This window comes from Acanthisitta chloris, unplaced genomic scaffold (assembly GCF_000695815.1).
Source record: "Acanthisitta chloris isolate BGI_N310 unplaced genomic scaffold, ASM69581v1 scaffold22452, whole genome shotgun sequence".
NCBI lineage: Eukaryota > Metazoa > Chordata > Aves > Passeriformes > Acanthisittidae > Acanthisitta > Acanthisitta chloris.
In genome coordinates, this window is record NW_008659093.1 from 251 (window position 1) to 10,883 (window position 10,633).

The 10,633-nt window shown below is 45.5% G+C and overlaps 1 protein-coding gene across 1 annotated transcript in view; it reads left to right on the plus strand.

The window, feature by feature from the left end:
- The window catches only part of LOC103797089 (condensin complex subunit 1-like), a gene marked incomplete at both ends in the record, with an annotated part of 9,901 nt that extends 246 nt beyond the window's left edge, over positions 1-9,655 (plus strand). The window contains 13 exons of the mRNA XM_009069285.1: positions 63-121; positions 572-753; positions 2,015-2,154; positions 2,484-2,611; positions 2,694-2,817; positions 2,899-3,046; positions 3,969-4,166; positions 4,661-4,795; positions 5,328-5,412; positions 6,012-6,186; positions 6,436-6,563; positions 7,494-7,697; positions 9,481-9,655. Of these exons, the coding sequence (XP_009067533.1) occupies positions 63-121; positions 572-753; positions 2,015-2,154; positions 2,484-2,611; positions 2,694-2,817; positions 2,899-3,046; positions 3,969-4,166; positions 4,661-4,795; positions 5,328-5,412; positions 6,012-6,186; positions 6,436-6,563; positions 7,494-7,697; positions 9,481-9,655 (1,881 nt within the window). The remainder of the gene's footprint in view (positions 1-62; positions 122-571; positions 754-2,014; positions 2,155-2,483; positions 2,612-2,693; positions 2,818-2,898; positions 3,047-3,968; positions 4,167-4,660; positions 4,796-5,327; positions 5,413-6,011; positions 6,187-6,435; positions 6,564-7,493; positions 7,698-9,480) is intronic.
- Between the last annotated feature and the right edge of the window lie 978 nt (positions 9,656-10,633).

Genomic DNA, 10,633 nt, shown 5'->3' on the forward strand with positions numbered 1-10,633 from the left:
CCATCTCCCCCGGGGGCTGTTATGTTTGCTCGCTACCTTCACACACTGTGCTTGCCCCGCAGCCACTTCCGAACTGCGGAGAACGCTGTGAAGGAGGACGCCCTGGAACTGTTGATGCACGGTGGGTACCCGCTCTTTCCAGCTGAAGCAGGACTAACGGAGAGGTTGCTCTCCTGTGGCAGTTCAATGATGATATAAAGGCTAATGTGACTCGACCAGCTGGGCTGCACCCTCAGCCCATTCCTGTAATACGGGTCTGTAATCTTGGTGAACAATGCTGAGCTGTGCATGTTTGCTGTAAGGGCAGACCGACAGAAAATCCTCTTGCCTGCATCCCTGGAAAATACATCTTTGGGATGCGTCAGCTCAGAGTGATTGTTTCTGTGATGAAGGGCTGTGGGGACAGGATAAGCCAGTGTGCCCAAGGTTTGGGTTGCAGAGGGCAGCCCATGTTACAGGTGGTGGGAGATGAGCACACATCTTTGGTAATCTGATGACTGCTCTAAGTCTCCAAAAGAGGATGGCTGAGGGGCCTGGTAGGGAGTGCTCACAACTTTCTGCCTCTCTTCAGTGCTGTCGCGTCATTCTAATGAACTTTCTGCCATCTTGAACGACTCTGGGCTGAGCCTTGCCGACCGTGATGCTCACCTCAATGCTCTTAAGATGAACTGCTACTTGCTGGCTGGCCTGATGGATGCCTTTGAAATGGAAACCTGCAAGAATGGTTTGTGTCAGGCAGATCCTAGCAGGAAGGTAGGTGAAGGGACTTGGAGGAAAAGCAAGATGGTAAAAGTTGGAACATGTGTAAGCTCACTGAACTCTACAGTGTCTATTAGATGTTTGTGCTGGTTTGAAAAGCAAACCGGTGAGAGACTCTGAATCAGAAGTACAATTCAATATGAACAACACAACAAAACAACACAAATGCAACAGTACAAAAGAAAATAACCTGACAGAGTCTGAAAGTAACCTGACACCCTGTCAGTCAGGGTGTAGTAGTAGTCCCATTAAATGGTGGCTGTAGTCCCCCTAGAGTGATGGGGTTGTTGGAGCAATGATCCCGCAGATCTGGTTCTCTCCTGAAGGTCCAGCAGCAGCTCTTGTCCTCTGGGAATCCAGCAGGCAAAGGGCTACCTGTGCTGGTCCAAACCCCAGCTTATATCCCTGTGAGCATGTTTGGCTCCCACCCCATGGGGTGAGTCACCTCACCATGGGACAAGGCGATAAGGATCACTGGGAGGATGTGCCATGCATGGGTCCTTGACAGCCCGTTAATCAGAGACAGCCCCCTGAGGGAGCCATCATGTTTGCCCGAGGGAGGGACAAGGTGATAACGATCACTGCCCCACCTGCTTTAACTGCTTGTGGAGATGATAATAGAATACATACCATGGATAGCCCCCACACTACAACCCAGGACATTATAGCTGGATTTATATAAACATGATGCTAGCAAGAGCAGTGCATAATGTGGAGCAGTGGTGTTTCTGTGAAACTATGTATGGGAAACAGCCAAAGGGACAATCATGTGTCTAAACACAGCAGGGACTCAGATGCCCAGGCCTTTTTGGTTCACTCTTCAGTGTCTGGCTGATACTTACTGTGCCAGTATTTTCTCAGAAAATTCTTTCTGTGGGCAGAGATGATGGCAATGGATGCAGGTTTATCACGGAATCATTAAAGTTGGAAAATACCTCTGAGATCGTCAAGTCCAACCTGTGACCTAATGCCACCATGTCAATATCCTTGAACCACATCAGGCACTGGTGCTGGCCTCAGTCTGGGTGCCCATGGGTACCAGCCGTGAGCAGGGCTGGGCAGCTTGAGCCCAGAGAGAGGAACTGGGGAAAGAAATCTTGGTGTGATTCTGTGATCTCACATATTTCACTGTGTCTTTTGATGCTGCAGAATTTAACAGACATTTTATTTTTGAGGGAAACAGGGTGGCGATGTGTTGGGGTTTTTTGCCGTTGTCAAGCTGCTGGTGTACCTCCTTGTGTAATTTCCTTTCTAGAACAAGAAGAACCATGCCAAGACTTCTGAGTCCTTGTGGGAAGAGGAGAGGGAGCCACTCTTACGGCTGCTTACACAGCTGCTGCAGCTGGATCTCCGTCAACTTTGGGGTGGTATAGTGATGGAAGAAGAGTTTATCAGGTATGCAATGGAGCAGATGTAGAGATGGGATGAGTGAATGGTTTTCTGGAAGGGAGGATTAAATATTTCATCTGTCAGTGAGGTGGTATTGCAGTCCTCTATGAGGTGCAGATTGTTGGGAAACTGAGGAAATTATCTTGAGGCAAAAGTGATGTGTATAAGAATCACTCTCTTCCCTTGTGTAGGCCTCTCAAATTCTGATGCTTATGTTTTTAAGGATACTGGAGAATCTCTAATTTGATAGAAATGCTTGCCTAGTGCAGTGTGCTGGAGTGATGTTGGTGCAAGTTGTGATAGTAAGGTTTGCTGTCTCTCCTATCTGGGTTTAGGTTGATAACAGGAAGCTGCTACCGTATCCTGGAGAATCCAAATATTGGTTTTCAGAAGTATCGGGTCACACGGGAGGCTGTGACACATCTGCTCGCTGCAGCTCTGGTTCACTGTGACAACATGTTCAGTGAGTTCCTGCTCTTCTGCCTTCTTCCTGAAGCTATTCCAAGTTAACCTTTTCTGACCTCTTTATTCCTTCTGTCTGAAAGGTGCCACTCTGAAGATCATGCAAATGCTGCAGCACTTTGAACATGTAGCCCCAGTGCTTGCACAGGCTGTGAGCCTCTGGGCTAAAGAGTATGGTCTGAAAAGCCTGGTGGGTGAACTGCTAAGGTGAGAGAAATACCCTGAGACTTGTCCTCCTCTCTCTAGCAGCTTGAGGCATGCTATTCCTTGTTTCCTCTTTCTGTGCAGGGAAATGGGACAGAAATGTTCACAGGATCTGACTCATGAGGCTTCTGGAGTCAAGAGTTACGCTACATTTTTAACTGAACTGGCTGAACAGATTCCAGCTCTGGTGCTATCCAACATCAGTGTTCTCTTGCCTCACTTGGATGGGGAGGTATGTTTCTGCAGTGTTACCTGTCCAGAGAAGTCAAGTGATAGAGATGCTGCTTCACAGTTTTTATGTCTGAAAACAGAAACTCTTTCACAGAGCTCAAGTAGCCAAAACCTGCCTTTTAGAATAGGTTCTGACCTTAACTAAAAGATGCAAGGGAAACAGAAACCATGATATCTACTGTCTGGTTGTCACTGTCAGATATCAGAGAACAGGAGACTGCTTACTGGTCTGAGATCCTAGCTCTTGTTCCTTGTTAATGAGTTTGTAATTCTCTTACCTGTTCTTTAACTGCCCTTAAAGGCCATAAATGTTTCTCATGTCAGTTCTTGGCTTCTGTGGACTTAGCCGGATAACAGAGTTGGATTGGAATCACAGAATGGTTTGGGTTGGAAGGGACCTTAAAGATCATCCAATTCTAACACCCCTGCCATGGCAGAGGCAGCTTCCACTGGCCCAGTTTGCTCAAAACCCCATCCAGACTAGCCTTGAACACTTCCAGGGATGGAACTGCCACAGCTTCTCTGGGCAATCTGTTCCAGTGCCTCACAGTAAACAGTTTCTTCCCAATACCTAACCTAAACCTACTGTCTTTCAGTTTGAACCCATTCCCCCTTGTCCTATCACTGCATGCACTGGTAAAAAGTTCCTCTCCAGCTCTCTTGTACTGGAAGGTGCTATAATGTCTCCCCAGGGCCTTCTCCAGGCTGGACAACCCCAAGTCTCTCAGCCTATCTGCATAGGAAAGGTTACTCTGTCTTGCAGGCACAGCTGTGTTCATCCAAGATTAATACAATGTCCATGATGGAAAAATTCACTTAAGGCTGGAGCCTGGGACTTGTAAGGCTGAAACTCTGGGCATCTCTTGGCATATCAAGTCATGACGTTTTGTCTGTTCCTGGTTCAGCAACTTTTCTCTTTGCAGAGTTATATGATGCGAAATGCCGTTCTGTCAGCTATGGCAGAGGTGCTGATACAGGTGCTGAACGGTAACCAGCTGGAGGAAGCTGTCCGAGGCACTCGCGACAAGTTCCTGAAGATGCTGCAGGCCCATGTCCATGACATCAATAGCTTTGTGCGCAGCCGCGTGCTGCAGCTCTTCACTCGCATTGTTCAGTGCAAGGTAAGTCCGTGCTGGGGAAATGGTGGTGCCTCAGTCATCCCTTCCCCTGTTGTGCTTTCTAAGGGAATTTCTGCCACTCTGCTTTTTGTTTGCAGAGGCTGAAGTTTTAACAGAAAAAGATATTGTCCTGGTGTACTGTGGTGTCTGCAGTTTGTGTTTTCCAAGAGATCAAAGATCTAGGGGTGAGAGGGAACTGGGGAACAGAAATTAAATGCCACTCTTCATGAGTGGGACAAACTAGAAGAAAGAACACAAGCTCTCTTTGGACACTGGTATGGGAAAACATCACCCTTGGTAGATAGGCTAAGACTCAACAGGACCCTAGATAACCTACATCTTTGATTTCAGTGGAGGCTGGACCAGAAGATATCCAGAAGTCTCTTCAGATCTAGACTTTTCTGTAAATCTTTAATTTGTGTCTTGTACCACATGAATCTTTGCCCAAGTCTCTAAGTTTCCTTGGTAAGTTTGTCTGTGCTCTCATTGTGTGCTAGGCCCTGCCTTTGACTCAGTTCCAGTCTGTGGCATCGTTGGCTGTTGAGCGTCTCAAAGATAAATCTGTTATAGTAGTGAAAAGTGCAATCCAGCTCCTGGCTGCATTTTTGTCCAACAATCCCTTCTCCTGCAAGGTAATCCCAAATGATACGATGGATATGATAGATGCCTGTTTGTAGGCTGAGTATTTGTAGTGTGCTATAGCCAGGGCAGCAGCCTTTCTGGGTCTTGTGGGAGGGACAATGTTGCCTTTGAGTCTGCAAATGGGAGCTCTCTGATTTTCCCAGGTTCAGATCTGGCATTCTCTGGCTTGTCCTTCTCTTGGTGTAATTGGTAGCTATGCTGAAGGCCAGGAGGGATGTATTTGATTGAAATAAAAGCTGCAGCAGTTTGATTTGAATTCACTGTGGGGTTTCTTTCCTTAGAATCAGAATTAGTTTTTTGAATATTCTGCATAGAGCTGCAGCTCTTTGTGTTTAGCTGCACCTTCTGAACTTCTGAGCCTTAGACCAGCCATTTACAGCAGTTTCCATTCTAGGATGGTGGCCAGAGTCTACTATTCCAGTTTCCCAAAACAGAGTTATCTATGGGGATCCACAGCTAAAGCAGGGAGTGGAAGAGAAAGGAGGATAAGTAACATATTTCTTCTCTTCCTGGCATTGTCAGCTAAGCTGTGCTGATTTGGCTGAACCACTGAAGAAAGAAGTGCAGAAACTGCAAGAAATGAGGGACCGTAGCAAATCCACAGCAGGTAATTTTTTCTGCCTCTTTCTCCCCCTTCCAGGGCAGACCAGAAATTATTTTTCTTCATCTTTGCTCCCAGGTTGTGATAGCTTTTGTCTCTGATCTTACCCATGTGAAATGGTGAGGCCAGATAACTGGGATTAAACTCACAACAGTTTTTCATACAGTGGTGTTATAGAATGACCATATTAATGTCCATGCCTAGATCAACAGTCCATGTAACTAAGTATCCTATTTTCAGGATAAAAACTGAGAATATATATATGACCAACCTCCCAGATTTCCATTTTCAACCATTGAAGAACTGCTTGAGCCATAATTTTGGTCAGATACTAATTTAAACTTGATTTGTAGACAAGCACTAAGTCCAAGCCTAAACAAATGATGATTCTCTCTTTACCTTTTTTACCCTCAGTGGCTTCTTTTCTTATGCCAGAATTCTTGTCTTATTCTTACTGCAGTGTGCATGGGATCAGCAATAGGAATAGTGCCTGCTTGGGGAGGGGCAGGGGGAGAAGTAGAATTCTTGAGTTCCAGATGAGTTTTTCTCCCCAATTAGGCTGTTATCTGAGTCTGTGTTCTTCATTCCCTCTGTTCTTTAAATAGCTCCAGTGATTGCCCCAGAGGAAGAGTGGGAAGCAATGCTGCCAGAAGTTAGGGCTGCCATAGAGCAGCTCTTTGAACCACTGCAGGAAGAGGAAGAGGAGGTGCTGAAAGTTGAGGAAACAGTGGAGAGTACAGTGGACAAAATCACTAGGCTGCTGAAGAGGCTGAACTACAAGTAAGAAGGCTCTGCCATTTGAGTGTTTATCCCAAAGAGTGTTCTCTGTTTAAGAAGGGTTTGAGCTTCAGGGTGGATGGGTAATTTCCAGTAATACTACTCTGTAGGAAGAGACTAACATGGGCACCCAGCACAAGATGCTGGTAGGAGCTGCTTTCCCAGGTGTCCAGGGCAAAGTTGGATGGTTTTGCTTGTGTTCTGCCCTGATGGGTTGTTGATATTCTTCTCTTGGGCAATGTCATTGTCCAGGAGCGCCGCCCGCCTTACGCAGAAGGCCCTGAGTCAGTTCCAGGGGAAGGAACCCTTCAGTGGCCCCATGGAGGAAAACGAGCAGGCAGTAATCCTGGGTATTCTGAAGAGACTTTACACAGGTAACTATTGGAGATCACTCAGTTCCCGAAGTCCAAGATGATGCCAGAGCTGGACAAAAACCTTCTCAGATGCCCTGTCCCTCCTTCTGACCTCTAGAGCTCAGTCTGTGTGTACTTGACAGCTCATAGAGCTACACCAACTCTGGATCATTTGCTTACCGAGTGGCTTGGCATTTTGGCTGGATCATATTAGTCTAATTTAATTTCTGGCTGGAACAGTTCCATGTTTCCAGTAGAAGTGGTTTCTGATGCTTTGTCTCATGTAATATCTGCTGAGGGGAGTGAAGTCAGTTTTACCCTTCTGTCCTGTCCAAAGTTGTTAGGAGTTCTGCTTCCTGAACAGATGGTGGCACATGATGCTTACCCTTAGCAGCATTGACCAAGTATCTTGTTCAAGCAAAGTGTCTGGGGCTCAAGCCTCTGGATGTGTTTTTAAGACTTCACATGATTTATGTTTGGTGTTTCAGCACTAGATTGCTTAGCCATTCCCCTTCAGCACATTTCTATCAGAAGTCTACTGTCTAAAAATCTTCTTAGCTTTGCCAACCCTCCACACCTGTGCAAACTTTGCTAGAGAGTAGTAGTGTTTGCCTTTTCCGTACTCTGCCCTGATTCCCTTTTAGGACCTCATCCATCCTTGGGGAACTGTCAAGCTCAGATTAACCCCTTCAGCATGTTAATGGAGTTTACCCCACCTTTCTACACCCCTGTACTAAGCTGGCATGTCTGTGGAGCATCACATTGTAGTACTGGTACTTGCTATACAGCATGCTGAGATTTTGTAGCCACGTCTGATGGCAGAATTTGGTTTTTGTATCCTGACTCGTGAAAGGTTCACCTTGGGGTGGGGAGAGGAGGGTTAAAATGCCATGAACCATGCTTGTTTCTTTTGTATCTTCAATACTGCTCACAAACAAGTGTGCTGTGCAGGTTCACGCCCAGGTGAGAACAGTGAGGATCTTCCACATGACAACAATAGTTCTAAGACTGAAGAAGTTGTACAGGAAGAGCAGTCTCAAGCAGAGCTGGTCAAACAGGAGATGTTGGTGCAATACCTGCAAGATGCTTACAACTTCTCAGTGAAAATCACAGAAGCTCTGAACCTGATCAGCCAGATAATGTATGAGAACTCTGTCTCAGGTGTGTGAAATAGCCATATGTCCCTTTTTCCCCATTCAGCATTTGCAGATCTTTCCCCTTGCTGGAGAGGAGACATGGAAGTGGTGGAGCTCCAGGGGAAAGATTAGAGGAGCTGCTTTTAACAGTGGATGCCACAGGCACTTTCAGGATATTGGAAAAGCAAGCATCATCTAAATGGGTGTCACAAAGGGGTTAAATAGGGCATGAACAAGCTTTTTAGGAATCCATTTTATAAATGTTAAGGTTGAAAATGTTTTTAAAGCCAGGAGACCAAAATTACTTCACTTTTGGAAGTTCCCCTGCCCACTGTGGGGTGAGATGTATGTTCATTGTCTCAGCTGAGGTTCTCCCAGAGTAAGCTTGGCCAGTGAAGCTGGGCTTTGTTATGTGCTCAGTGCCCTGATACAGCTTTAGGTGTTATGCTGGCCACAAGAGGGGAACTGGGCAGCTGGTCTCATTCACTTCACCTTTCCTCAAACTATTCTGTAGCTAAATATGATCCTGATCAACAGGTTCTGTGGCCTAGTCCCCTTCAGGGCTGTAGTGAAAGGTAGTTGATAGGTAGGCCTTTGAGTGAATTCAGCTATTCGTATTTAATATCAGAACTACTGTAACCACTTAGAATTTTTTTGGAGTGTTTATCCTGAATTGGCATCCCCAAAAGGGCTGGGTCACAGAGAGGCATGAGTCCCTCTCCCATCCTCTCCAGCACATCCGCATGTTCTGGGATACAGATGTGTCTGGGCACTACAGCACCCTAGTGTCACGCAAACACTTCTGAAACTTCTGTGTTAAGGACTCATTTGTTACTTGTGATAGGCATGTGGGCTTCCCCAGCAAGGTTTGATGTCTTTAGCTGTTTGCACACATGAACTCCTGAGTCTGGTGTCTTACAGGTCATTCAAAGTTCAAGACTGAGAGAGTGCCCCTCACCTGATAAACACCTGGGGTTTTGTTGTAGGGGTTTTTTAATGGCTGTGCAGATTTTACTAACCTTCCATCCCCATGTTGTCCTATGCTGTAGTGTAAGGAAGGCAAATTCAGTGTCTGGACAACAGAGTGCTGAGACATTGTCTCCATCTGGAGATAGTATGCTGCTGGGTGAGGGGCTGGTGCTAAGGCATGTGTGTGCTCAGATTTAGGCTTTTGTGATTATCTAATTTTCCTGTTGCAAATTTCTATCTTCTGATGTGACTAGGGGCAGGGAAAGTATACCAGCTTGTCTGACAGATGTTCTTAATTCAGATCTGGTGCTTATTCTAGTATAAGCTCCTACTTGACCAGAGGTCAGACTCTAAGAACTGCTGTGGCTCTCTTGTGAGTGCTGTCTAACTTGATGCTTTTTCTTGTCTTATGAACAGAAGACTGAGCAGTATGTTTTAGGAGTAGACCCAATTTGTACATCAAATAGCTTAGTTCCTCTGGTTATAGCATTGCACTGGGACTTACATTCAGTTGTTGTCTGCTGTTAACCATGAGATACTATTTTTGCCCAAGCTATTGTTTCCCAAAAGATAATTTTGTTCTTTCTCAAACATGGTATCTGTGCTCTTTTTCTAAATGTATCACATTAGTTTCAGCTGAAATGTTAACCTGTGTCCATTTTCCTAATGTCCAGGACATTACAGCTTTGTACTAGTGATCCCATATGACTTGAGCCCTCAGCAGACAGCAGCAGTGATATTAGATGCTTCTAGAGCTTGCTGTGAGAGCAGTAGCCCTGTTCATTTATTCTTATGGGAATTAGGAAAGAACTGCGCTAATGCAACTGTTCTCTCTGCAGTGGTGCAGGAATCCATTGAGTTTTTTGTGACGGTCTCGCAGTTTGGTATGCCCCAGGCACTGCTTGGAGTCCGCAGAATGCTTCCCCTTATATGGTCCAAAGAGTCTGGTATTAAGGAAGCTGTGCTGAATGCCTACAGGCAGCTCTACCTGACCCCCAGCAAGGATTCAGAGAGGTATGAGTCTTCCTAATCGGATGGTTTTTTTTCCTTCTCCTCCCCTCCCCTTTCTGCTGTTGGGAAAGGGGTATGGACAGGAAGAGAACTGAAAGTTGCTATGCTTCATGCTGAGCTGAAATGTAAGGTTATATATCTGAATATCCCAGTCTTCCTGCAGGACCTACTGCTCAGCTTCTGCTCCTGGTTTGCCATAGTGTTGATGTGTGGGAAATTCATGCAGCAAAACTCCGTGAGACCTTGTGGAAGGAGATGCTGAGAATTGCTTTAGATTAAACTGTTATCAGGCACTCACTGTTCTCATAAATTTTGCTCTCATAGAAAGCACTGTCCCAAGATGCATGTGCCCAAATGGTGTGGTTAGGGTCCCTATAGGGTTAGGGAATAAGGGATGTCACTTAGGAGTGTTTGTCGTGCCAGCAGGGCTGTTGAGTGGCAACAATGAACTAATTTTTTTGAATGGCTGTTTCAGCCCTTTGGGAGTTGTTACAGAGTCATCCTATGTCCAAGAGTCATGTGTACTTCACCCTCTGTGGGCAAAGTTGTTGGCCAATGTCTGTTCCCCCATTTTGAGTTTCTTATAACTGTAGTTGCTCATCCTATTGGGGTAATAAGAGGAATGGTATACAGTGTGGTGTAAAGTTGGAGCTATATTTCTGTTACCAGAATGCAGGTTTTTTGCTGACAAGTCATACATGCTGTGACCTTACCCAGGTGTAGGCATTCTGCTTCTGTGTGCACAACACATTCCTCAGAGTTTGCTGGTGGTCTTGCTCTCAGTTGTCTTTGATTTTCCAATATACACCATTTCGTTATCCTTCATACTATACAAAGTTAGCTATTATTATAATTTGAGTGCTTTTACACAGATTTCTGTTTGCATTTCAGTAAGACTGATTTCAAATCTTTCTGTAACAAATCTCTGTGTGGCAGGTGAGAGGATGTTAAGGGGTCTTAGTTGCTTATCCTTTTTGAGGG